This window comes from Mesoplodon bidens (genome assembly GCF_964165515.1).
Source record: "Mesoplodon bidens genome assembly, chromosome: 2".
NCBI lineage: Eukaryota > Metazoa > Chordata > Mammalia > Artiodactyla > Ziphiidae > Mesoplodon > Mesoplodon bidens.
In genome coordinates this window covers 178,074,273-178,101,290 of record NC_138177.1, presented here as the reverse complement: position 1 = coordinate 178,101,290, position 27,018 = coordinate 178,074,273, and the positions used below count along the sequence as shown (strand labels likewise).

The window sequence follows — 27,018 nt, the reverse complement described above, 5'->3', positions numbered from 1 at the left end:
CAGAGTTTGAGCAGTCACCCTCCAGGCGGGGGCCCACCTCCCTCCCTGCGTCCAGGGAACCGGAATAGAGGTCTAAGGAGTGGGCCCCAGAGGGGAAGGGCTAGGTCAGAAGGAGGCTCCGGCCTACCGGAGGGAAGTGGAAGCAGAGAGAAATTGCGTCCCCACTGCTGAGCCGCCCACCGCCTGGAAGGAAAGACTGAACTTCAGGAAACAGGTCTGGAGCTCCCCTGACGCCGCCCCAACCCTGAGGACACCAGATTTCTTTGCTCGCGCCTGGGGAAGTGGTCCCGGCATGGGGCGGGGCGAAGTCGCTGGAGCAGCAGGCTGGGGCCGCGAGGGAGGCGGCCTGAGCGCGGCGCGTGACGCAGGCGCCGGGCGGGGCGAGAGCTGACGGCGCCGCCGAGGCCGTAGGCTCCAGGCAGACCCCGAGCTCAGGTCGCGCCGAGCGCTTCGCCCCCCGCCCAGATCTCGGCCCAGGCAGGGGACGGGTAGGGGGGCGACAGGTGCGGGAGGGGGCTTGGATGTTCGGCGCTGGGGGGCCGTCGGGATGTTAACCGAGCCCGAAGACGCTGTCTCCGGCCGGCCGGGAAACCGGCAGCCGCGGGAGGGGTGCTGGGGGGAGCCGCTTCCGGGCGGGGCGGGGCGCGGGGCGGGGCCAATCTCTAGGGTCTGATAGCTCGGCGCGGAACCCTTAGCTTACCGTCTTGGCCGTCCCGGAGTATCCTCGGCGTCCGAGGCCACTCCGGCTCAGCCTCGCGTGCAGCGCCCCGGCCAGGGGACAGTCTAGGAACTCGGCACCGTCACCCCCGCAGGGCCTGGGACGAGGGCCTAACTTCCCCAAGCCGCAGTTTCCGTTTTCGGAAATGGGCTTAGTTACAGTGTCTTGAGTGGTCGTAGGGAGGGTCTAAGGAGAAAAGGCCAGGGCGTGGCTCTGGGCCTAGTACGTGGGAAGCCCAGTCGATGCGAGGTGGCTTCTTAGGGCTGATGTGGACGTTTCCACCCCAGAATGCCCCAGGATGACCTTCACCCCCTCCACCCTTCTGCATTCAGGCTGTGGGGATGGAGTCTAGTGATAACATGCGACCAGAGCGAAAGACCAGACTTTAGACGATAGGTCGAGGAGGTGTTTGTACCTAAGACGCCTCTGACTTGGAGCCCAGGGACTTTTATTAGGCCTAGACAATGCTTTTAGAAGTTGCCAACATTTAAAATTTGACAGATCTCATGTTTTTAAAAAATGTTTAAAATTCCTCCTGAAAAATGAGAAGACCTGGCCGCGTGGAGTATTTTTCCATCATAGCATTTTGCACAAGCTACAAGTACCTTATTTATCTGTGGTTTTTTTTTTCTCTCTCTCTGATAACGGAAAAATACTTCTCCCTGGGCAGGTGCCAGAGTGTGTGCCCACCCTCATTTTTTTAATGGGATGAAAGCTTTGAGAAGACTGTGAGCTGTGTGAAAATTAAAAAAGGGAAACCTCACTAAAATGGAGTCAGGAAATGAGGAAGAGGAACACTTGACAATCAGTACAATCCCAACATCAAGAGGCATACGTAGCATACCTGGCAGGAAGTGAGACTATTACTGCCAGCAGGAGGAAAAAATGATTTTCTCCTTGCCTGGCAACAGCTCAGCCAATGAGAGACTGTCACAACTCAACCAATGAAAAGCCATTATACTTCCAACTCCCCGTGTCTTCCAATGGGCTTTTTGTTTATAACAGCCCCACCCAACTTTCCCTTCTCCTCTGTAAAAGTCTTCTCCTCTGCTTAAGAGGACTTGTAAGTGGTTCACCATAGTTGCATATCCTGCCTTGCAGTTATTTGCTGCTCCCAAATAAACCTGTTTTGCTAGTAAAATAAGCGGTTATTTTATTGTTTTAGGTTAACATTACACGGAGGTTTCACTGAGATCCAGAGAAGACCCCCAGCAACTCCGAGGCTGGTGAGCAAACAGGTGCTGGTACCCACAGATCCCACAGAACTCACTGCTTTCTCACCAACTTTGCAGTTTGAGGGTAAGTTTTTCTCCTGGATCTGAGCTCCGCTCCTTTTGCGTTTTGAAGCTCTCCAGGTTTTATTTGGGATCTGTTTGAAGGCTTCGTTCTTTTTTGTTAAGGCCTTGTTTGTCTGTGAGTACTTGGTTGGCACTTTGGCCTCACTCTTGAAATCAGGCTGTTCCGACTGGAACTGTGCTAGCTTTCAGTCCGACTACTTTTGGAACCAGGCTGTTCCTATTGAAACTGTGCTGGTATTTGGCCTGTGGGCTGTTTAAGAATGATTCTTTTGCTCTAGAGAAAAACCCCTGAAACATGGGATCCCAGTTATCTAAATGTTTTGAGGGTGCCCCCCCCCTTTTCAGGGACCCTGGGCAATTTTATGTTTAAAAACTGCTGTCTCTCCTTATATACATTTTTAACTAAATGGACCAATTGAAACAGACGTAATTTAGAACATCAGCGACCAACATGGGGAACTTCTGAACTCCCCAAACTTCCTTTCTTAAAGTTGTGTTAGACAGCCACAGATCTGCAGTTGTCAAAACTGAATTGGACACCAATTTTGATTGGTATTTTAAGGCTTCTGAAACGTATCAGGAGTCTAAAATTGCCTCTTTGCAATATACAATTTTTAAACGAACTGAAGCAAATAAAATATTAAAATAAGACAAAATGGCTTCTGAGGTCTCTTTTTCCCCTACCCCGTCTTCTTTGTCTCTGGATGCTGGCAGTCGTCTTGTGCTCAAGCCCATCCCAGGCGCCATCTTCCTTTCCTTCTGCATCTCCCCAGTCTAGTTCTCTCCCTGAACTTCCCTTTTTCCCTACAGCTCCGCTGACTCTCCCTGTTCCCTCCTCTGAGCCTATCAGAACCTCCTCCTTAAAGGTAGTCTTCTGAGGATTGAAATAAACCCCAAATTACTTATGTTCCCTGGACTAAGACAAATTGTGAGCCACAGTTCAAGAATTTCCTAAAGTAACTGAGGACCCCCATAGGTTTGCTGAAGGTTTTTAATACTTGTTCAAACCTACCAGTCTGGTTTCTCAGATTTATATCAGTTAGTCCACGTGCTCGTTGGTGAGGGTCAAGCAAACACTGGATGAAACTAGCCCATGGGAACATTCTGGAGGGGATTTAGAAGAGCAATCCCCTAACTTTTGGCAAGAGGCTAGAACACTCACTGAAAACCTCCACTGAGCAATTACAGTAGCCTTTCCTAAGCCCGTTGATCAGAACGGTCAGCCTTGCATACAGAAGTCTGATGAACCTGTTCGTGGCTATTCTAATCGACTTCAGGTTATTTTTAAAGAAAACTCCGGTCTTCCTTCAGATGTTGAGTCCACTAGGGTAACTGTCACCTCCATGTTTATTAATGGGCTGAACCAGGATCTTTTTCTTTTATTTAAAAGAACCAGGATGGAATGGGAAACTGTGCCCACTCTAGATTCATTTGGCAGATCAGCTCACTTGCACCCTAGATGAGTCACCAAAAAGGAAAACCCACTGCAATTCTTAATCTTCAACTCCAGCAAATGAAGGTCCCTAAATAAAACCAAAAACCTAATTTCTGCTATTGCAAAACGCCAGGGCATCAGGAAAAAGACTGTTACACATTTAAGCGTTCCAGGAGTTTTCAGCCCTCTCAGCCTTTCCAGGGTCCTCCTGATGCCCGATGAGGGGGCCCGAGGAACTACAGGGGCTCCTCCCAATCCTCCCTGTTAATCGGCTCGAAGCAACAACTCTCCAGGTTGGGAAGGCATCTCTGTCCTTCCTGACAGCGGAGCCACACTCTCGGTGCTCAGCCCCACTGCAGAGCGCTGATGCAGCTCCGATAGTGGGATCTCTCATCACCCTCAACAGGCTCCTGTCCCTGAACCTTTTCCCTTCTGTTTAGGCCCTTTGAGAGATACACACTTTCTCTCCTTAGCTCCTCTCCCTCCATTCACTTATTAGGCCAAGACTTCTTGGAAGAGTATTATGCCAAATTTCTTTCTCCCAAAAGGGGGAAATAATTCTAGAATTTGACAGTAGCCATCAAAATAGCCAACCAGGTACATTAAAAGACCCTTCGACATCTTTTTTTTTTTTTTTTTTTTTTTTTGTGGTACGCAGGCCTCTCACTGCTGTGGCCTCTCCCGTTGCGGAGCATAGGCTCCAGACGCCCAGGCTCAGCAGCCATGGCTCACGGGTCCAGCCGCTCCGTGGCATATGGGATCTTCCCGGACCGGGGCACGAACCCGTGTCCCCTGCATCAGCAGGCGGACTCTCAACCACTGCGCCACCAGGGAAGCCCCGACATCTTTTATTTGTTCTTTTTCCGGCACTGCTGGGGCTGATTCTTGAAACACTGATCATTTGTCCCTATTGAATCAGCTACCACCCTCCTTATAGGCAAAAATCTCCAACTGATATTGGCAAAATTCACAGTGTACCTCCCATTAAGATTCAAATAGATCCCTCTAAACTCTCTTCAGAATTAATCAGTACTTGGGCTTCCCTGGTGGCGCAGTGGTTGAGAGTCTGCTTGCTAATGCAGGGGACACAGGTTCGGGCCCTGGTCTGGGAGGGTCCCACATGCCATGGAGCAACTGGGCCTGTGAGACACAACTGCTGAGCCTGCGCGTCTGGAGCCTGTGCTCCGCAACAGGAGAGGCCACGATAGTGAGAGGCCTGCGCACCGCGATGAAGAGTGGCCCCCGCTCGCCTCAACTAGAGAAAGCCCTCGCACAGAAACGAAGACCCAACACACCCCAAAAAATTAAATAAATAAATAAAATTTTTTTAAAAAAAGAATTAATCAGTACCCTATAAGTAAAGAAGCCCTTCAGATAGGAAACCCATGATAGAAGATTTCAAGGCTCAGGGCCCCATTATCCCTTGCACAAGTCCCTGTAATTCACCTGTTATACCTGTGAGAAAACCCAAGGACTGAGGATGGAGGTTTATCCAGGACCTCTGAGCAATAAACATTGTTATCTCTCAACACCCATTTGTTCCTAACCACTGCATGCTACTGACATCCATTCCACTTGAAGCAAGTTTTTCACTGTGACTGATCTATGCAGTGTATTTTTCAACTTATTCTAGTTGATAAGGCTAGCCAATATCATTTTGCCTTCACCTGGGACGGACAACAATATACTCGTATAGTAGTGACCAAGGGTTTCACAGAAAGTCCTTCTTACTTTTCACAAATCTTGAAAGCTGATTTGGATGATGTGAAGTCTTCTGCAGGTTCTACTTTGTTACATTATATAGATGATTTGCACCTATGCTGTCCTTCTCAAACCTCCTCACAGGAAGACGGCATCCACCGGCTAAAATTTTTGGCCTTAAAGGGACATAAAGTCTCCAAAGAAAAATGGCACTTTGCTCAAACTCAGGTTCAGTATTTAGAGCCCGTGATCTCAGAACAGGGACTACTGGATCTAGATAGACTCCATGACATCCTGAACTGCCCAGAATCAAAAACTAAGCTCCTAAGGTTTTCTTGGGCTATCTGGCTACTGTTGAAATTGGATCCCAATTTTCTCTCTTCTGGCTCAGCCCCTACATGCTTTATTAAAACCCAGCAAATCTGACCCCATTAACTGGGGAGATCAAGATGACACAGCTTTTGAAGACTTAAGGAAAAGCTTAATGAGACTACCTGCCCTTGGGCATCCTAATTACCAGCCTCCCTTTTCCCTCTTTGTATGTGAGAAGGCAGGGAATGTCCTCAGAGCCCAAAAACAGGGGGACCATCAACGACCCGTAGGGTATTGTAGCCAACAGCTGGACCCTGTAGCACAGGTGTATCCCCCTTGCTTCAAAGCCATTCCTGCTACTGCCCTTCTGGTTAAGTCCACCAAAGAGACAACCATGGGATCCCCTTTAACCATCTTCGTACCCCATCTTTGTACTGCATGCTTCCATGCGGTGGAAGCCCTCCTAAATTCTCGTCCACTCAACCCTTTTCAGTCAGTTGCCTCACCTCTCATGAAATTCTTTTGCTAACTGCTCCTCACATAGCTCTTTCACATTGTAATGACCTCAACCCTGCTACGCTTCTCCCCTCCTTCACTGACGCAACCCCTCACCACTGCCTGACCCTTACTGGTCACCCTTTGACTCCGTGTAATAATATAGAGGAGATTCCTCTAACCAATGCAGATTTTTCATGGTTTACTCATGGTTCTTATTTAAAGGGAGAAAGTGGTAAATATTGTGCTGGGTATGCCACTGCAACTCCTTTTGATATTGTTGAAGCAACGCCTTTACCTATGGCTTAATTACGCAACAGGCTGAATTATATGCCCTCACTGAGGTTTGTACTTCAGCCAAGGGCAAAACTGCAAACATTTATACTGATAGTCAGTATTCCTTTGGAGCAACCCATGACTTTGGAATAACATGGAAACAACAAGGTCGCCCTACCTCTAATGGGGAAAAGATGAAAAATGGCTCTTATATCCAAAATCAGTTAGGTGCTATACTCTTGCCAGCTGCCTTGACTATTATTAAGATCCCTGGGCATTCCAAGCTTGAGTCCCTATAGGCTGAAAGAAACCACCTTGCTGATATTTCTGCCCAAAATGCTGCTCTCGAAGGAACCAATGACCAAACTTCCGGTATGAACCCAAAAGGATGCTCCCCAAGATAACAATCTAGAAATGCCCAATGCCCCAGAAAAGGAAAAACAGTATTGGGGATCTAGGAACTGCTGGTTCAATAGAAAGAGAAAACTCTGATTTGGGCCAAATAACAAACTGGTCCTACCAGAAGTTCTGATTCCCACACCTCACCACTGTACATGCAGTGAACTCTTGGTCCAGTGACAGAATGATAGCATTCATGAATGAATGTTGCTGGGGAAATATGAATAAGGCCACAAAAAGTACCTCCCTTCTTGTCCCACCTGTCCAAAATACAATCCAGGGAAACCTGTTTGCACTGCTCCCAGACACTTTGAATTGCCTAATGGGCCATTCAAAGTTTGGTAGATGTAGAGGGGAAGGGGGGAGGGATAAATCAGTAGATTGGGATTGACATATATATACTACTCTGTATAAAATAGATAACTAATAAGGACCTATTGTATAGCACAAAGAACTCCACTCAGTACTCTGTAATGACCTATATGGGAAAGAATCTGAAAAAGAGTGGGTATACATATATGTATAATTGATTCACTTTGCTGTACACCTGATACTAACACAACATTGTAAATCAACTATATTCCAATTAAAAAAAGTTTGGTAGATGGATTTCACATAGCTGTCCCCATCTCATGGATATAAATATATTTTATTACATGGTCTGTATGTTTTCTCATTGGATTGAAGCCCTCCCTTGCAGACAGGCCACTGCTTCTTCTGTGGCTACAATTTTGACTTACTATCCTCAATCCTCAGAGTTAATGGAACATACTAATGGCACTATTAAGACCTAGTGGGCAAAATTCATAGAAACCCTCCCCCCAAAAAGCATTGCCATTGGTCCTTCTAAATCTCAGATCCACCCCTTTCAGCACTCAAACTCTCGCCCTTTGAGGTAGTCACAGGACACCCAGTGTTCCTTGCCCCACCCACTTTTGACCCACAGCTGATGAAAGGAGATATATTTCAATATTGTAAAGGCCTGATTGCTTCTATTAAAAATAACAATGCTTGGTAGAGCAGTCTTCTTCATAGTGCGCTCTTGGGAGACGAAGACCTTAAGCATCACACCTTGCAACCTGGAGATTTCATGTACTGGGAAAGATACCTCGAGAAGGACTCTCTTCAACCTCACTGGAAAGGCCCCATCAGGTACTGCTAACCTACCCTTGTGTCTCCAGACTTCAGAGAACAGACTCTTGGATTCATGTGACACATCTAAGAAAACACCAGACCCTAACTGGACCTGCACACCATCTGGTGACCTGAAGGTAAAGATTTCCTGGATTTGAAGCAGATGACATCTGATGAGACAGCTTGCCCAAGATGTCTAGACAAGGCCTGTTAGAAGGTTTAGAATTCACAGAAGTGTCTTTCTTTCATCTAGACTATAAAACTGACTCTGGATTCTTATCCAAATTCAGTTTCTTGAATTTTCAACCTACAGTCTGTATCACTGATAAAACATCTGATTCCAAACAGTTTCTTTTGAGATAACAATCCTGTTTAATTACTACATGTTTATTCCTACACTGTGTCATTCCAAAATTCTTTTTTTTTTTTAATTTTTTTATACAGGAGGTTCTTATTATCTATTTTATACATATTAGTTTATATATGTCAATCCCAATCTCCCAGTTCATCCCACCACCACCACCACCCCCCGCTGCTTTCCCCCCTTGGTGTCCATACGTTTGTTCTCTACATCTGTGTCACTATCTCTGCCTTGCAAGCCGGTTCATCTGTACTGCTTTTCTAGATTCCTCATATATGTGTTAATATACGATATTTGTTTGTCTCTTTCTGACTTACTTCACTGTGTATGAGTCTCTAGGTCCATCCATGTCTCTACAAATGACCCAATTTCGTTCCTTTTTATAGCTGAGTAATATTCCATTGTATATATGTACCACATCTTCTTTACAAAATTCTTGTTTAATTCCTTCAGTCTTGAGTGTGCCCTTGCTGTATCCACTATTCTAAGATACAGACTTTTGGATGGGAAATTCCTGAGAGATCTCCCTCCTACCCCTCCTTGTTACTCAAATGTGACCACAATAGGTTTCCAATCTGTGCACTTTCCCTCTGACATGGGACAGGACACCCAGAAAAGATCCTTCCTGGCATCAAGGGACAAAAGGCCACTGAATGCTGATTAAAAAAACAGACAAAAACCCTGACTCTTGATCAGTGATGCTTTTGGAGAAAGATCTTGATCAAAAGGGGGAAATGTGAAAATTAATGAAGGGAAACCTCACTAAAATGGAGTCGGGAGGCCAGAAGGGGGGAGTACTTGACAGTCAATACAGGAAGAATCAATACAGATCTCTGGCAGGAAGTAACACTACCAGTGCCAGCAGGAGGAAGAAAGATTTTCTCCTTTCCTGGCAACAGCTTAGCTAATGGTAGACTGTCACAACTCAGCCATTGAAAAGTCACTGTATTTGGAACTCCCAGTTTCCTCCAGCAGACTTTTTGTTTATAACAGTCCCTCCCAACTTCCCCATCTCTTCTATAAAAGAATTCCCTCTGCTTTGCTTAACAGGACTTACAAGTGGTTCACCAGTTGCATGTCCCAAATTTCAGTTCTTTGCTGCTCCCAAATAAATCTGTTTTGCTGGTACAATATCTGGCTGTTTTATTGTTTTAAGTTAACAGCTGCTTCTTTGGCCAAGTCACAATGAAAAATGAAAAGTCTTCCCAGTGTCCCTACATGTCCCAGGAGAATATTCCCTTCCCCACCCATAAGTAGATAAGGCCCATCTGCTCCAGCCATCTTGAGTGACAGTGGCTACAGGCCCACTCCCACCCACCTGAGGGAATCCCCTTAGACAGCTGGATAACCAGGATTCCCCCAGGCAAGATTCAGGCCAAGGTGGTGGCACTGTAATTTTCCCAAAACCCTGTGCAATTCAGATGTAGAGGGAGGAATGTGTTCTTGGGGGCCGGTACCTCTGCAACTACTGGAGAGTTGTTTTGCTCTAAGGCTAGGAGTGTGGCTAATGATGCTGTGGAGCACTTCTCAACCAGCCCTGAGCTAAATGCTTTGCTTGTACTGAGTCCTCCCAGCCCTTCTGAGGTCGGGACAGTTACCACCCTTTTCTGGGGGGGACTGCCTTCCCAGCGAGTCACTCCAGGCCAGGATTCAAACCCAGGCAATCTTGCTTCTTCACCTTCAACGTGCTTTTCCGTTTCTGGGCGTTTCAGAGTGGCCTGATGCCCAGCCCAGAACTGTGTGGGGAGCCTCCTCACTGGGATGTTTTATCACAGCTAAAGTGGGCAATTTGGGGAGAGAAAGTTTGTTTCTCAGCCCATCACTTAAGTTGTGAGCTAGTCTGTGGATGTAATAAAGATTTTACGTTCTTTTTTTTTTATATATACATATTCTTTCCCTCACACTTTTTTTTATTATTATATTTTTATTTTTGGCTGCATTGGGTCTTTGTTGCTGTGTGTGGACTTTCTCTAGTTGCAGCGAGCGGGGGCTACTTTTCCTTGTGGTGTGTGGGCTTCTCGTTGCAGTGGCTTCTCTTGTTGTGGAGATCGGGCTCTAGGCGTGCAGGCTTCAGTAGTTGTGGCGCACGGGCTTAGTTGCCCCACGGCATGTGGGATCTTCCTGGACCAGGGATCAAACCCGTGTCCCCTGCATTGTCAGGCGGATTCTTAACCACTGTGCCACCGGGGAGTCCCAAGATTTTATGTTCTAACGGTGAATTCATAGTATTAAAATAACATCACTGAAAGCCTTTGCAGAGCTTACAGACAACAGCATGGCCTTGGCAAAATCTTACGGTTCTCCAGGCCCAACTGAAAACTAAGCAATTAAATTTTTACTGGGGGGTGGGGCCTCTTAAAAAATTAGTCCCTGAAGACTTTATCAATATTTTTATTGCACTCTTCCAAAGGTGCATAACATGTGGCCACTCTTTGAGGGTCTACCATGTACTGGAAAGGGGCTCCGGTGTTCCCTGGCCCAGGTCCCTGGGGATCTAAGGGGTCCACCTCCTTGGTCAGAGCTCATGACCGCTGTTGCTCCCCACAGGCCTGTGCATGCTTCTCACCCCACCACGGCCATGGCCCTGGTCAGCATCAACCAGCTGCCCGAGAGCATCCTGCTGGAGGTGTTCACGCACCTGCCCGCCCGCCAGCTGCTGCTGAACTGCCGCCCTGTCTGCAGCCTCTGGCGCGACCTCATCGACCTTGTGACCCTCTGGAAGCGCAAATGCCTGCATGAGGGCTACGTCACTGAGGACTGGGACCAGGCCGTGGCTGACTGGAAGGTCTTCTACTTTCTGTGCAACCTCCGCAGGAACCTCCTGCGCAACCCGTGTGCCGAAGGTGGGCCGGGGCCTGCTGCTGGGCTGGTTCCGTCCCTTCCCTGAACCTCAGGGCCTTTGTACTTGCTGTTCCCACACTACCTGGAATGTTCTCTCATCACCAGCACTCCCCCCAACACCTGTCATGCTCCCGTGGTCCCTCTCCTCATTCTTCAGGCCTCAGTTCAGAGATGTGCCCGGATCCCCCATCTGAAAACAGTGCTCCCCACGTCTCTCACATCGCCCCATTTCCTTCCTTCATAGCACTGGTCATAACCTGTAATAACTGAATCTTTTTTTTTTTTCTTTCTTTCTCTGCCACAAATTTCAAGTTCCTGGGGCCTGACACATCTTGCCACTCTGCACCCTGTGTCCACATAGCATGTGCTCAGGAAACGTTTGTTGAATGAATAAACACACTGCAGACCCCCTGCCCTTTAGTTCAGTCTGTGCTGCCTAACGTTGAGGGAAGGCTTCCTGTGTGCCAGGCACTAGTCTGAGGCCTTAGCCATGTCATTATCCTCCCGTCACCCCATGATACGAGGAAGAAAATGAGGAATTTGAGAGGTGACTACGATCATGTGGTTTGAGGCTCCTATCTTGCTTATGTTCTCTTATATATTTGCCAGGCTTTTTTTTTTCTTCATTTAGCATCTTCATTTAGTACCAGGCGTCATGCTTCCTGTTTGGGTATAGCAGCAGTAGATTAAGAGGCATAGTTGGTACACTTAGAATCCCTTCCTCTCTTTATCCTCATGAAGATCCCGAGAGTTAGCCACATAAGAAGGGTTTGGCTCCATTTTCTAGATGGGGAGCATGGGACCCCCAAGATGAGTGTCTTGCTCAAAGATCTAGAACTGCCCAGCTTCTGGGGTCCAGTCCTGACTGCCGAAGGCCCTTAGGCCCCTCTTAGAGGCCCCATAGACAGTGCCCCAGACACTCAGTCTCCTGGCCTGCCCCAAATTCTGCTCAGAAGCTGTCCAGCCGGGCCGGGCCACTAGCTCAGCTCACACGGCCCTGCAGAGCCGGCCACCCAGCCTTGCTCAGCTCTCCCCCGGGCCTGCCCTGGGCACTGGCCCACTGTGGATTTCTGAATTCCTCTTCTGGTTCTCTACTGGGGGGCTCCTGGGGCACCTGGGGGATAGATGTGGGCTCCTAGTAGAGGGAGCAAAGTAATAATTGGGAAAAGCTCTCCTGGTGATTGTTCTGGAAAGCCTGGGGAGAGAAGCACTGTTTCCTGAGGTCCTCTCAGCTCAGTCTGAAGGGGGAGATGGGAGGGACAGCCTTACGCCTACAAACCTGCCAGGGCAACCTGGTGGGGACCCTTCCACCAATACGGGGTTACTACATGCCACCAACCCAGAGGATGCCCAGCCCCCCAGTCCTCCCTCCTGCCCTGGGCAGAGGGGGTCCGAGTGGGCACAGTAGGTTCCCACGACCCACCAGCAAAGCCCCTCAGATCCCAGTACGTAGTTAACCTCCTGGACATCGATGTCAGGGGAATGCCAGTCATCTAGTAAGTGGCCTGAGTTGGGACAAACTCACATTAGCCAGTAAGAACAGAATTACCGGGGACTTCCCTGGTGGCGCAGTGGTTAAGAATCCGCCTGCCAGTGCAGGGGACACGGGTTCGAGCCCTGGTCCGAGAAGATCCCACGTGCTGCGGAGCAACTGGGCCCGTGCGCCGCAAGTACTGAGCCTGCGCTCTGGAGCCCACGAGCCATAACTACTGAGCCCCCGTGCCACAACTACTGAAGCCCGTGTGCCTAGAGCCCGTGCTCCGCAACAAGAGAAGCCACGACAATGAGAAGCCCGTGCACAGCAACGAAGACCTAACACAGCCATAAATAACTGAATAAATAAATAAATAAATTTATTTTTTTAAAAAAAGAACAGAATTACCCATACAGGCCCTTCATAATTTAATGGTTCAAGAACTGAAACTTGGGTATTTCCAGAGCCCCTGGGCAACGTAGAAGTGAGGAAAGGTTCGTTTAGAATTTCTGGTCATACCCTTTCTTTTTTTCCAGCTTCACGTTAGGAGTTGACCCGCTCAGGGACAAAGCAGGAGGCAGGGGGCCCAGATCAGAATTAATGTGGTGGGCACAGGTGGGAACGCAGGGAGGGGGGCTTTGTAGGGCGGCTCCAAGGTGCCATGGGTGCATGCCTTGAGATCTGAGCCTTACCCGCTCCCCCCCAGGACCAGGTGGAGAGGGCCAGGCTGAACATTCACCCAGAGGGTCTCACTGCCGCTTCTGTTTTTCCTAGAGGATATGAGATCCTGGAAAATCGACTCCAACGGAGGGGACCAGTGGAAGGTGGAGAGCCTCCCCGGGGCACATGGCACAGACTTCCCTGACCCCAAAGTCAAGAAGTACTTTGCCACGTCCTATGAGTAAGACGAACTGAACTGAGAAGCTGTGTGGAGGGAAGAGGGTCCGGACCACCTTTTGCCAAATCCCAGGCCTAAGTGAGGGCCTGTGTGTGAAGCTCCAGAAAGGGGGGTTCCAAAGCCAGCTCAGCATCTACCGCTTCCTGGGGCGGGAAGCAACTCAGTGGCTGGGTTAATAGGCAGTGGGGGAGGTGAGCAGTTTGAGGAGGCCGGGAGCCCGTTAGGTGGTTGGGGTAAAGTCAGGGGTGGTGGAGGTTGTCCCCAGTCTAGGGGCCTGAGTTCACGGAGGCGCCCTCCTTGGGTGCCCGGGACACTGGGCCTAAGGACTGGGATGAACGCCACCGAGGCACGAGTGGGTCAAACTCCCTGCACGTTCCCCGCGGGCCTGCACGGAGGCAGGAGCCAGAGTCCTGTCCTGCAGCCCCTGCACCACCTCCCTGGGGCCGGGCCACGCCTGGGAACGCACGCCTCGCCTTCTGCTCCGCAGGATGTGTCTCAAGTCCCAGCTGATAGACCTCAAAGCCGAGGGCTACTGGGAGGAGCTACTGGACAAGTTCCGGCCGGACATCATGGTTAAGGACTGGTGAGTGGGGCCCACGCCCGAGTCCCACACTCTGCATCCCTCCCTCTGCTCTTCCTGAGAACCCCTCTCGGGAGGTGCCCACTGAACCCCGCGGAGTCCTGGGGCAAGGGCTGCCCCGCTCCCTACCGACAGGCCCAGCACTTATTCAACACTGCCCCCCGCACCAACCCTGCATCAGCAGATGTTAACCCCAGTTTACAGATGGGGAGACTGAGGCCTACAGATGAGTTGTCACTAACAGGCGCTGGAGCAAGAGACACCAGGACCCAGCCTCCCTGGACCTCGCAGATACTCACATGCCTGTCGGCCTCCCCTACCCCTTTCACTGTTCATCCCACAACTCTATCCCAAGCTCCTGCTCTGTGCCCAGAACTTGGTCTGGCCTGGCCCAGGGCAGAAGCAGGACCCTAATGTGAGCCAGGCCCCAGGGCCGCTACTCTGAGGGTGGGGGGTTGGGGCTTGAGAGGTGTGCAGGGCTGCAGTAGGGCTGACCAGAGGGTGAGCTCTGTGCAGCCCCCATCACACAGGCCACCCCTCCCGAACCTCCATTGTAATGTACAGGCGGCGACACAGGTCCGACAGCCCAGGGCTTTATCTCTGTAGAGAGCCTTTTGCTTTTTATGGTGACGTCTTCACTGGAACACCCAGAAGGGTTGCCCCTTTTCTCAGATGGGATTATTGAGGCCCAGCGCAGATCGACTGCTTACCCCAGGGGCACAGTGGGGCACAGGGAGCACTGAAGCTGGCTGGGCCTCATGGGCAGAGCAGGGAAATGAAACTCGGGGCTCCAATTTGTGGGCCTGCTACCTGCCCGCCTCCAGAGATGGTGGCCTCCAGGGCCACCTCTGTATTGGGGTACACAGTTCCAAGCCCTCCTCGCCCCCAGGTTCGCCGCCAGAGCAGACTGTGGCTGCACCTACCACATCCGAGTACAGCTGGCCTCGGCCGACTACATTGTCCTGGCCTCCTTCGAGCCCCCGCCCATGACCGTCCATCAGTGGAACGATGCCAGGTGGAGAGAGGTGAGGCCTTACCTGCTTGCCCCTCGCCATCCACTTCTCCCAAGGCCAGGATGGCAGGAAATATGGGGCAGCCCCAGGGCCCAGAATGCACCAGTCCTCTGTCTGGAGTTCCTGCCTTCTGGCCGGGAGGCTCTCCCCTGCAGGACCTGACTCCAGCCGTCCCCTCTCCAGCTCAGTGGTCATCCTGTCTCGTCCCCTCTTCAGTCCTGGTGGTCACTTCCTTTCCCCTCCCCACTCCAGGTCTCCCACACCTTCTCGGATTACCCTCCAGGTGTCCGCCACATCCTCTTCCAGCACGGGGGCAAGGACACCCAGTTCTGGGCAGGCTGGTACGGTCCCCGCGTCACCAACAGCAGCATCGTCATCAGCCACAGGATGACCAGGAACCCGGCCCCCTCCGTGGCTCCGCCCTAGACCGTGCAGGGGCCAGAGGAGGTGGCCCGCCTGCCTTCCCCCTCCCCAGGCCCTCCTGACAGCCTGTCCTCCATCGGGGCCAGCCAAGTGCCAAAGGTCCCCTCCAGGCAAGGCATGAGCCTGTAGGGGGCAGCGAGGCCCCCTGCCCCAGTTCCCACCTGGGGCAAAACCCACCAGTCTATGAACTGAACTGTCACGTAGCTCTGACATTTTGTTGTAATAAATGTTTTCAGTAAAACCAGCCTGGGGTCGGGTCTAGGGATCAGGGTACAGGGTCCTCGGCACTTTGGTAGAGAAGCAGCCTCCCTCCCCTCCAGGGAGTGACAGCCCAGCTCAGCCCTGGGGGCTCTTTATTGAAACAACTCAGCACAGTATTTGAGGCAGCGTTGGCCAGCTGAATCCCAGGAGGCTGAGAAATTGAGGTCCCAGCACCCTTCCCTGCCCTCCTGGGGAGGATTCCTCCATGAAGGCAAGCAAGCCTGAGCAGCCCCGGGCTGGAGGGTGGGTGGTACATACACAGAGGCAATAAGAGCACTTGGAATCAGAGTGACCCTGCAGCACTGCCCTAGGCTGGGCCCCCAAAGTCCGACGGTTGTGGCATCCACGGTGGGCAGGCACACCCTCAGCTGCTTTTATGAGCTCGCTCTTCCACGTAGAGCTGCATCTAATGGACAGGAACGAACACCATGGTCAGGTGGACAGCCAGGGCAGCTACTCTGGAGAACCCATGGGGTCTCCGACAAGGGTGGGCTATGTGGCCCCAGCCAGGGGTTAAGGGAAAGAGGGAGTTGGGAGCCTAAAGCCAGGCATGCCCTGGTCATCTCCCCCGAGGCTTGATCCACAAGCCGCCTGACAAGGCTTCAGCATACCCTCAATAAAGCACACTCGGGCCCCAAGCAGCTTACCTTTAAGATGTCTGATGTCATGGTTTTCAGGGGTATCAGTCGGGGGTCGTGCATGTGGACGTCCTGCTCATCTGCCAGGATCCAGGGGAAGTCCTAGGGAGGGGACAAGGGAAGGGTGGCAGGGGGCTGGTCCACGGCCCGCCCTCACTTGGCTACCCTCTCCCCTTCCAGAGCTGGCATCCTCAGACTTCGGGGAGCATCAGAATCACCAGGGAGTCGCTGGCCGAGCAGATTCCCAGGTTCCCCCACCGGAGAGAGGCTGAGTCTGTAGATCTGAGCTGGGCTGAGAGCCCCAGTGATTTAACAAGCCCCAAACACCAGTTCTGAAACTGGATTAAGGATCCCCTCCCTTGAGAACCCCCAGTGAGCTGGTGGCTCTCCCTGTTCTCAGTGCCAGGTGCCCAGGTGGGGCGATGACAAGCAGGTGGCCACAGAGCTAGCGCACAGTGAGAGCCTACCGATGCCAGGCGCTGCCGTAAGAAGTGTAATGAATGCCCTGCCGTAGGCAGCGCCCTCGCTCTCATGGAACTCTGGTTTTCAGCCTCCCAGCGGTCTCCCTGCCCCTCCCCCCACACACACCAGTCTCATCTCACCTTGATGACCTGGATCTTCTCCATGTTGCGAGTGGCGGCTTCTCTCGTGTGCACCAAGACTGTGAAGGTACAGCCTAAAGAGGCCAGAGTTTGGTCAAGCCTGGGCCACCCCATGCCTGCCGCGTGGCACAGCCTCTTCCCACCTCCCTAGCTGGCTCAGCCGCCCCGCAAAGCAGAGTGTAAACCCAGTGCTCAGACAAGTCACAGTCAACAGGGAGACTAAAGCCCAGGTGGAGTCCATCAGGGAAGCTTCCTGGAGGAGGTGGGCTTTCAGAAGAGTTCTAAAAGGCAGGAAGGAAGAGAGGAGGCTTGGTGCAGCCAAGTAGGGACCTGAGGACACAGACCAACACAGGTAGCCATGGAAATGCCCAGGGAAGAGGGGGTGGGAGTGAGCACACCTGGGGGGTTGTGGTCCAGGACAGCATCACATACACTGATCTTCAGGATGAAGGCTCGGAGCAGCTGCTCCACGTGGGACAGCAGGGAGTCTGAGCTGGGAAGCAGAGAAGAGGAGGGTCTCCCAGCACATGGGTGTCCCCCTCCCACCAGCAGGCAAGCACCCCTGGAAGCAGCCCTGGGGGTGCAGAGTCCCCCTAGTTCCGAGGCCCTGGCTACCTGTCTCTACACAGCTGACATCATCTGGGGAGTTTAAAACCAAAGCCGAGTCCCACCCCAGGCTAATTAAGTCAGAATGCGGGGGGGAAGGGGCACAGGGAACCCCAGTAGGTGGTTCTAATGTGCAGCCCAGTCTGAGAACCGGGACACCAAGCCGGGAAGGGACAGGGCTTGCCCGAGGCCACATAGCAAGTGGGGACAGATTCTAGTGCCCTGACCTCACCACACGAAGCTGGCAGCTGACCAGGCCAACACGCCCATCCAAGGTCAACTTCTAGTTGACCAGGGGCTGGATGGATGCTTGACTGGGAAGTCAGGAAACTGGGTCTGTGTCCTGGCTCTGGGTGACCAGGTCAAGATCATCTCTCGGGACCCTGGTTTCTCCATCTATAAAATGAGGTTGGGACTAGCCATTCACCAACGTTGTCATTTTCCAGGTGTGATACTGGAGGGTCTCCGTGTAACCTGTGTGATGTCCACAGAGACCACTGGGCGGCCGGCTGTGACTCAGACACTAACAGGCCTCGTTAGGTCAGCACACCTTGCCATGTCTCCTCTCAGGCCTTTACAAGGCATTCAGGGGCTGCCCTAAAGGGGTGAGGGTGGCCGTGTTACTAGGGACCTCACACCACCGAGCATGTGGATGGGGGGGGCGAGGCAGCGCACCTGATGGACAGCAGCGGAGGCTGGGTGATTTCAAAGACGAATTTCTCCACTGGGCGGTGCTCTTTGTCCAAGATGACTACCACCACTTTCTCCACATCATTCTGCAAGGACAGGAGCCCCCTATTCCAGAACTGGACACCTGCCTCCCCCTTACCCCACCCCCCAGCCCCTGCCCCCTGCTCCCTGCCCAGGGAAGAATGGGAAAGGTACACTCACAGCCCTGCTCAGCTTCTAGGCCCAGAGTCCCTGAGAGCCCAGAAAGAGGTTTGAGAAGTTGAAGTAGGCGCCCCCAGACATGAGTGGTACCCGCGGAGAGGAGAGGATGCCTGGGCCCCGCAGGGGTACCAGGATGTCACAGGGAGCAGAACAAGGTAGAATAAGGAAGCCCTGAGGGGCCAAGCTCAGACAGAGCTTGGGGACAAAGGGGGAGAAAAGAACAGGTGAGAAGGACCCAAAACCCTCTGGGCAGGCCCCAGTCAGCCAACTCCACTAACCAGGGCTCCCGGGCCCAACATGCCCTGAACGTGCCCACATGCCCTGGGGCCTGTCCCTGGGCAGGGGTGGTCTCCAGAGTGCAGGGAACAGGCTTCTGGGTGTTAAGAGTCATGGGGACCTGGCATGGTCCCAGCATCACCCCATCCTGGAGCATGGAGGAGCACTGGGTGTGGGGTGGGCCAGGGGCCTGGTGCCCTCACCTTCTCCAGAAGCGGCTTGACGCAGTGCAACGTGTCCTGGATATACTGGTTCAGCTCCGGGTGACAGGACATCTGCACACAACCCCATGATGGCTGGTAAGGCTGCAGCACTGATGGGGGAGCCATCGGAGACCCCCCTCCAGCAGCCCAAGGGCCTGTCTGCCTTCGGAGAGCGGCGCAGCAGTTCCCTAGGGCTCCCCACCCAAGAGACAGACTTCCCATCACGAGGCTAAGAAATGAATTATCCACAGAGGGAGAGAAGTTAGAAGATCCTAAGAATTCAGCCTCAACATTAGCATTTAATATAGCATTAGGAGTTCCTAACGTGGGGTCACTGAGCTCCTCCAGAGTCTGAGAAGTCTTTAAATTGTGAGTGTTTGAGCATACAGGCATTTTTCCAGAGACGGGATCCAGAAATTTAATCCATTTTCGAACATTAAGAATCTGGAACGGACTTCCCTGGTGGCACAGTGGTTAAGAATCCGGCTGCCAATGCAGGGCAGAGCCCTGGTCTGGGAAGATCCCACATGCCACGGAGCAACTAAGCCCGTGCGCCACAACTACTGAGCCTGCGCTCTAGAGCCCGCGAGCCACAACTACTGAGCCCGCGAGCCACAACTACTGAAGCCCGCCAGCCTTCAGAGCCGGTGCTCCGCAACAAGGGAAGCCACCGCAATGAGAAGCCTGCGCACCGCAACGAAGAGCAGCCCCCGCTCACCGCAACTAGAGAAAGCCTGCGCACAGCAGCGAAGACCCAATGCAGCCATAAATAAATAAATAAATAAATTTATTAAAAAAAGAATCTGGAACTAAGGAGTTGTGTGGCCTCAGGCTTAACTTCTCTGTGCTTTAGTTACTTCATCTGTGGAAGATCTCATTTAAAAAAAGTGAGGATTAAGTGAGATAAGTACCTACTACACGGTGGGTGCTCAGTAAGTGCTGATTCTTTTTTTCTTTTTCCTTCTATATCTTTTTGTTTGTTTGTTTTTTGGGGTTTCCCCCCCCTCTATATCTTTTAAGCTTCCACCACCTTCCAGTATTCGGTCATTTATTCTAATATTTACTGAGTGCTTTCTAAGGGACAGGCACTTCTCGAGGCTGGGGATAGAGTAGCATATATTTACTGCTTTGTCTGCCTTTTAACCTAAAGCAACCCGTTACAATTAGGGTAAATGAGGGGACAGGGAAGGTGCCTGAGGTTTATAGGAATCCTCTCCCCAAACCAACCATTCACCAGCTTCAGGAGACCTTTAAAATACAAAGATGGGGGGCTGGGGGGCTCTAATCAGAGGGCCTGGTCCCTAACTTCTAGCAAGGGGAACTCCCAGTTCAGAGGGGACAGAGGAAACGCCACTGCGGTGAGGGGTGGGAGGTTGTCGGGCTATCAGCAGCTGCCGGGAACTAGAAGGCAAGGCCAGGCCGCTGGGGACTGAGAGGGCTGAGCCTGAAGAAGGAAGAAAGTTAAAAATCTCCTCTCTACCCACTCTGTGATACGGGGGTGACCCAGTGCACCCAGTCTGGATGTGGGGCTCACCTGGACAGGCACATTGTACTTCTTACGCTTCTGGAAGATGCCCACCGGGTAAACCTCACGCACGTAGAGGATCAGGTGCACCGCCACCTCCAGGAACTCGCAGAGCACGTCGGCCACCACTGCGAGGGGGCAGAACCCGGTGCGCTCGGGGAAGTCCGCCAGCCCAGGACCTCCCTCGCCCCCCGCCAGGGTCCGCAGGTCCAGCCTCTCTACCTTGACCAAAGTTGAGGTCCTGTCGCGTGAGTGTGGTCATCCTTCCCGATACCTAGGGGGTGGGGCAGGAGCGGGAGCTAGTTCCTAAGGCCCCTACAGCCGCAAGGCCCGCCCACCTCCACTGCCCCTCCCCTCCGTCTGGGGGGAATCTGGGCAGGACCGCCCCTCCCTTCACACAGAACCGGAGCAGCTGGGAAGGACCCGCCACGCTGGCGTCAGAGCTCGGAGGCAACAGCTGCGCCGCGATCAGCCTCTGTGCACTGGCCGCCTCGCCTCCTGGGAGTAGATAAGGCCAGAGCTGCGCCCGCATAAAGGGCACCGCCGCAGAGGGAACAGCTGGATGCGCAGGACCGGTAGCGTGAAGCCGGACACGCGGAAAGCGAAACTAGGCTAGAATAAGCCTTCACCTCCTGCCAGGCTGGATTCTTCCCCTGAGGGAATCCCGCCCTTCTCCTCTTCCCCGGTACCGGCTCCGGCCTCGATTCCGGACTCGGGGCCAGGCCCCCGCGAGGGAATCCACCGACCGATCACTCGCGCCTCGCGCTCAACCAGAGGCCCAGGGGCCGCTCCGTGACGTCCGCGGCGCTCCGACGGGTCCTAGCGCCGGCTTCCAGCCACGCCCACCCCCCGCGCAGCCAACCACGGGTGCAGGAGAGAGAGAGAGAGAGAGAGAGAGAGAGAGAGAGAGAGAGAGAGAGAGAGAGAGAGACGGCCAGAGGGGCGGGGCTTGGGAGGGGCGGGGCCCTGCCTGGGCGCCGGTGTGATCCCAGGGCCGATGCTGCACCACGCCTCTTCCTTTCAATTTTAGGTGGGCGCGAAAAGAGACAACTTTGGTCTCCACATCGGATCGCAACGTATTTCCCCCCCACCCAGGGCATTTCTTTAGGAGGCGCGGGAAGAGGTAGCGTACGTGTTGCTGGTGAGAGCCAGCTCGAGGTCACAGCTGGGCACTATGGACAGCGACATCTACCGCTAGCTCCGCAGTCACCATCCCCGGAACCTCAGCTGCCCAACCGAAAGCGAATCCGCCGGCTCCGGGGCGGGGACAGGGGAGGGCCGCGAGCACCGGGGACGTCCCCGTCCCCACCCCCACCCGGAGCCTAAATGCAGCCCGTCTTTACCTCCCAAGAAGGTAAAACTTCCCGGGCCGTGCAGCATAACAATAGCTGACATTTATAGAGGTCCAGGGACTGGACCAGGGACTGGGCTAAGTGTGTTCGTGGATCAGCTCACTAAATCCTCAAAACAATTCCACGCGACAGTTGCCATGATTGTCCCCGTTTTACATATGAGCCGAGTGAAGTTCAGAGGGGTGAAGTAACCTGCCCGAGTTACCCAGCTATTGGGGGAGGCGGTGGGCATAGTTGTCTTCTGCCACTACACTTTGTAGCTCGGAAGTCCCTCAGAGGCATGGACTCTGGAAGGGCTGAGAGGACCCTGGGAAATAATAATATTAATATTAAAATAATTACTAACATGCATTGAGCACTTATTATGTTTCAAGCACTGATTTCTTTAATTCTCTCACTAACCCTAGGAGCTAAGCCTTCATTTTACAGTCCCACTTTATAGATGGTAAAACAGGCTCAGAGATGTTCCCTAATTTGCCAAAATCACACAGTTGGAATACAAACCCAGTTCTGACTTCTACTCTAACCCCAGGGCTTCACCTTATTCTCAGCCCCTTTATTTTACAGATGGAAAAACTAAGGTCAGAAGTGGCTGAGGAGTTATGGCAACAAATCAGGGCCAGAAGTCCGGGGATCTTGTCTCTGACCTCCAGGAACACAAAAGCTTGTTAGGAGTCATGCCCATCTGCTGGTACACAGATATAGCTAGGAATGTTTACCGTTTACTGCTTAGTATTGGAGACCTGCATCTCCTTCACCCCAGATGCTTTCAAACCTACATTTACACACTTCTGATGGGGTGGGGCAGGGGAGAGAATAACTAACCTAGCCCATTAAGCCAAGAATGTCAGCAGAGCATTTCTCAAAAGCAGTCCTAGAAAATCTGCATCAGGATCCCCAGGGAGCCCATTAAATATCTGGAACCTGGGCTTCCCGGACCTACCAGATCAGTTGGGGTGCACAGCAGGGCACTAGCCCTTTAACAAGCTCCCAGGGGCCCTGATGCCTAAGAAAGTGTGGGAATTGCAACCACAGTGGTTTGGGCTTTTCCAGGGAAAGTCTGCATTTCATAAAATTGCAATGCTTTACCCAATGGAATGGATGATTTATTTCAGAAATGGATGCACCTGGCAGCACATTTTGGGTACAGCAATCCTTTCCAAGACCTGGGGACCCTGCCCATGTCTTATAGAAGAGGACCATTTCCATATGGAAAGAGCTGAGCAGCTCACTTGCTTGTAGACAGGTGTCCCCTGGCTCCTTTAGATTTAATCACTGAGGATGCTTTGGAAACTGGTGAGATTTGAGGGTCCCTCTTTGCCCGTCCCTGGAGCCCGCTCAAGCAGCATTTTCACTGGTAACAGAAAGTGGCAGTCTTAAGGTGGCAATTCCTTGTAAAGGGTCCCTTAGGATTGGGGTCTAGGGTGGAGAAACTCAGAGCCCAGCTACTCCTGTGGAGTGGCCTCCGAGGCACAGTGTGAGCGACCTGGGGGCTCATGCCAGGCATTCCTTCATGGGCCCTAAGCCCCAGCCCCCACCCCCCACCCTGAGATGACACAGTGCAAGCCACCCATAGGTCTCCTGCCACACAGAGCTAAAGAACTTCAGAGAAACCTTGGTGGACATACACCCCAAAACTCTCATTTTTCCAGTGAGGACACTGAGATCCCAACAGCTTTGACACTGGGGTACCCACCCTGTCAACTGTAACCTGGATAAAAATGCCTAAGTTTGGGGCTTTGGATTCCGAGCCAGCCACAAACAGAGGAAGCAGGGCTAGGAGGCAGATAAGGAGGAATCAAATTGATCGACCTCAGCCCCCAAAAGGCCTCCATCTCATTTGTGAAATGAACAGGCTGGACAGATGTTCCCTAAACCTCTGATGGCCTCGGGTTCCATGGGGGCCAAGAAGCTGGGCATGGGGCAGGGGTAGGGGGCCGAATCAGCATGGGGCCATGGGGGAGCTCTGTGAAAAGTAATCTGTTACTTCCATCCATTCAGCATCTGGTTTTTCATATATTAATTGCATCAGCATGATGGAGGGTCACGGGACCCAGATTATATCATGGGGTTAATTTATTACATTTTTGAATACCCACTTGCTGGGAGACTGTTTTCCAAAGGTATTTGCATATTTTTCACCATAACGACAATGTGTAGGAGGGCATCTGGGAGGGAAGGATGGATGTTTAGGAGGAGAGAGCTTATTTGCCAACTGAAGCAGGTTCCTGAGGGTCTGCAATGGGAACGGAGAGCAAATCACTCCCTAGAGACATTGAAATTGAAACTAAGAGAACGTGAGATGCAAGAAAGTTTTGCAAAGACTGCATGGGTGGAGGAAGATTCCTGGGGTTCACTGAACAGCACACAATGAGTGAATGGGGTATAATAACAAGCAATGAAGTGTCCAGACCCCGAAGATCCTTCCAGAGTCCCTACCATTCTCACCATCCTGATCACAGGACATATTATCCATCCCATCCCTGCCTAAGGTTCCCAGGACACCAAACACAGGGAGGTGGGAGGAGCCACAGAGTCAGCACGTATAGCCTGGTGACAATCCCACTGATACCACGATATTCAGGAACGCAGCCAGCTGGGATGCCCCCTGAGCAGAGGCCCAGCCTCACTCATTCTCTTAGTTCAGCACCTCACCAGTGCCTGGCCAAATCCAGGTTCTGAATGAATGTGTGTCCAAAGAGCGAATGAAAGAATGAAGGCATGAAATGATGGTGGGCTGTGTCTCATTGCCCCTTGCCTGACGTGAATCCTAATTTAGTCTGGATGAGGAGCAAAGACCTCTGATTTCAGTGCTTGGGCTCTAGGTGGTGGTGTGCAGAGAAAAGCTGCTTTCACAGATGAAGCAAGAGCTGCGGATTGCTCACTACGGTGTCCCTCACACCCACTGGGCTGCTGCTTCTCTCCCCACCACTGCCCCTTAACCAGCTGTGAGGCCTTCCCTCTTTGATTCTCAGTTTCCTCATCTGTAAAATGGGATCATGGTAGCACCAATTCCATAGAGTTGAGTAAGAAGTAAGTGAGATAATGCTTGTAAAAATATAAAGTGCACAATGCCTGGCACATAAATGCCTAATTATTGGCTGTTATGACAATGACATTAAGATTGACGCGTACACTTGCTAGCTTCGGCAGCACATATACAAAAATTGGAACGATACAGAGATTAGTGTAGCCCCTGTGCAAGAATGACATGCAAATTTGTGAAGCGTTCCACGTTTTTCTAAAAAAAAGAGTGGATATATGTGTATGTATAACTGATTCACCTTGCTGTACACCTGAAACTAACAACATTGTAAATCAATGTTATTATATGCCAATAAAAATTCTAAAAAAAGATCGACACACACACACACTGTCTAAGCCCCTAGAGCAAACACTCTGAACCAGCCATCAAGCTTTTCAAAACTCCATCCAAGGGCTTCCCTGGTGGAGCAGTGGTTGAGAGTCTGCCTGCCGATGCAGGGGACACGGGTTCGTGCCCCGGTCCGGGAAGATCCCACATGCCGTGGAGCGGCTAGGCCCGTGAGCCATGGCCGCTTAGCCTGCGCTTCCGGAGCCTGTGCTCCGCAACGGGAGAGGCCACAGCAGTGAGAGGCCCGCGTACTGCAAAAAAAAAAAACACAACAACAACCATCCAAAACATCCGTAGCTGTGCCCCTCCTACCATTTCCATTTCCCAAGGCAGCAGGCAGCCCCCAAGATGCCCTTAAGGTGGGCATGCATCCTCATGGCCCAAGATGCCTAAAGACAAGTGGCTGCGGCTGAAGACAGCTCCTCTCCCCGCTCATCTAGTCTTCTGGTGTGAGGCCTGACCTGCCCAGCTGCCCCAGATCCTGGGGTCCACTGCTGACCTCAGACCCAGGTCAGAGCCCTGACCTTAGGCCAGTAACACTGGGCGGTTGCCAATAGTTGAACCAGGGCAATGCCCCCATGCCATTCCGTCACTGAAATTCTGCTGACTCCGTGGTGTCATTGACACCTTGTTGGTCAGGGAGACCTTACAGGTCATCTCTTCTTAAACTTTGAACTTTTATCCACAGAAATGCACAGAGACACTAAATGTTTTCCACCATTTTAGGGGTTGCCAGGACCTCTGAAGTCATCCTCAACCACAGGGTAAGAACCCTTGATCCAACTCAACTGCCACTTTTTAAAAATAACTGCTTTATTGAGATATAATTCACACACCATAAAGTTCATCCTTTTAAAGCATGCAATTCAGTGGTTTTTAATATAGTCACAAAGTTGTGCGTCAATCACCACTATCTAATTCCAGAACATTTCCATCATCCCAGAAAGAAAAACCCCCACATACATTGGCAGCCAGTTCCCCAATCTCGCCTTCTGCCAGCCCCTGGCAACCAACCACTAGTCTACTTTCTGTCTCTATGGACTTGCCTATTCTGAACATATCATGTAAATCATACAATATGTGGCCCTTTTACGTCTGGTTTGTTTCACGTAGCATTCGTGTTTTCAAGGTTCACCAAAATTGCGGCATGTACTGGTACTTCATTCTTTTGGTGGCCAAATAATATTCTGCTGTATGAATATACCACATTTTGTTTATCCACTCATCAGATGATGGATATTTGAGTTGTTTCCACTTTGGCCATTCAAACATGGGGAAACTGAGACCCAAAGTCACCATAACCTAGATGGGATAGGAGTCCAGACCTCTCTCCTAACATCCACCTTTTCCTGCAGCATCGCTCTGGGAGGACCCAGAGAACAGAGAGTCCAGGCATGACAAACGATCGCCCCACTGGCGAACAGCCATCGCAACAGCATTTGAACCAGAGGATCCAATAACTTGCTTCTGGTTCAGTAAATGCTGGGCCACAGCTTCATCCTTGACAGAGAGAATCATACCCACTGTCCCCCTCCCAGGCCCAAGCCACCATATCTCTTCTCTGCCACTGTTCCTAGCTGGTCTCCCTGCTTTTGTCCTTGCCACATGCAGTCTACTCTCAACTTTGGGAATCAGAGTGAATTTGTTAAAACCTAAGTCAGATCATGTCTCTGCTCTGCTCACAACCCAATCCATCCTGGTGCCTGCCCGTCAGGCTGATAATATTACAATAGCAATAGCAGATAATTTTTCTAGAGCATATCCTGTGGGGTCAGGACCTTAGGAACATTACCTCCTTACACAGGCCACTGCACTTAATCCTTGAACCCTGAGAGTTATGGATAACGGTGAGCTCAGAGAGGTTAGGCCCCTTGCCCGAGCATGCGGGGACTGAATGACAGCAGAAGAGGAGCCCAGGCATCAACCCGACTAC

At 51.8% G+C, this 27,018-nt stretch overlaps 2 protein-coding genes across 7 annotated transcripts; one reads left to right on the top strand and one right to left on the bottom strand.

Annotated features, from left to right (window-relative positions):
• The first annotated feature begins 361 nt into the window (after window positions 1-361).
• FBXO6 (F-box protein 6) lies at window positions 362-15,602 on the top strand. Of its 5 annotated transcripts, XM_081220801.1 has the most exons (8): window positions 378-488; window positions 1,884-2,017; window positions 7,816-7,905; window positions 10,677-10,972; window positions 13,219-13,345; window positions 13,830-13,925; window positions 14,812-14,947; window positions 15,188-15,602. In XM_081220801.1, the coding sequence occupies exons 4-8, from the start codon at window positions 10,708-10,710 to the stop codon at window positions 15,359-15,361; spliced, it is 798 nt and encodes a 265-aa protein (XP_081076927.1). In that variant the 5' UTR covers window positions 378-488; window positions 1,884-2,017; window positions 7,816-7,905; window positions 10,677-10,707; the 3' UTR covers window positions 15,362-15,602. The 5 variants fall into 5 exon arrangements, with proteins under 5 accessions (XP_081076928.1, XP_081076927.1, XP_081076925.1 ...); XM_081220802.1 differs by lacking the exon at window positions 7,816-7,905 and having other exon boundaries at window positions 362-435; XM_081220799.1 differs by lacking the exon at window positions 7,816-7,905 and having other exon boundaries at window positions 378-477.
• Window positions 15,603-15,694: 92 nt separating this feature from the next.
• Window positions 15,695-21,158, bottom strand: MAD2L2 (mitotic arrest deficient 2 like 2). Of its 2 annotated transcripts, none has more exons than XM_081220838.1 (9): window positions 20,990-21,158; window positions 20,583-20,634; window positions 20,370-20,488; window positions 18,836-18,907; window positions 18,141-18,241; window positions 17,258-17,352; window positions 16,860-16,933; window positions 16,267-16,359; window positions 15,695-16,025 (listed from the first exon to the last, which is right to left on the bottom strand). In XM_081220838.1, the coding sequence occupies exons 2-9, from the start codon at window positions 20,620-20,622 to the stop codon at window positions 15,984-15,986; spliced, it is 636 nt and encodes a 211-aa protein (XP_081076964.1). In that variant the 5' UTR covers window positions 20,623-20,634; window positions 20,990-21,158; the 3' UTR covers window positions 15,695-15,983. The 2 variants fall into 2 exon arrangements, with proteins under 2 accessions (XP_081076964.1, XP_081076965.1); XM_081220839.1 differs by having other exon boundaries at window positions 21,050-21,158.
• Window positions 21,159-27,018: the final 5,860 nt, after the last annotated feature.

Excerpts from the sequence above, each read along its gene's own strand:
- FBXO6 (XM_081220802.1), top strand. The coding sequence starts at position 10,708 with ATGGCCCTGGTCAGCATCAACCAGCTGCCCGAGAGCATCCTGCTGGAG. Across the intron at positions 10,973-13,218 it reads GCGCAACCCGTGTGCCGAAG|AGGATATGAGATCCTGGAAA; the intron begins GTGGGCCGGGGC and ends TGTTTTTCCTAG. Across the intron at positions 13,926-14,811 it reads GACATCATGGTTAAGGACTG|GTTCGCCGCCAGAGCAGACT; the intron begins GTGAGTGGGGCC and ends CCTCGCCCCCAG.
- MAD2L2 (XM_081220838.1), bottom strand. The coding sequence starts at position 20,622 with ATGACCACACTCACGCGACAGGACCTCAACTTTGGTCAAG. Across the intron at positions 20,489-20,582 it reads GGACCTCAACTTTGGTCAAG|TGGTGGCCGACGTGCTCTGC; the intron begins GTAGAGAGGCTG and ends GCCCCCTCGCAG. Across the intron at positions 18,242-18,835 it reads TCAAGCCGCTTCTGGAGAAG|AATGATGTGGAGAAAGTGGT; the intron begins GTGAGGGCACCA and ends CTGTCCTTGCAG.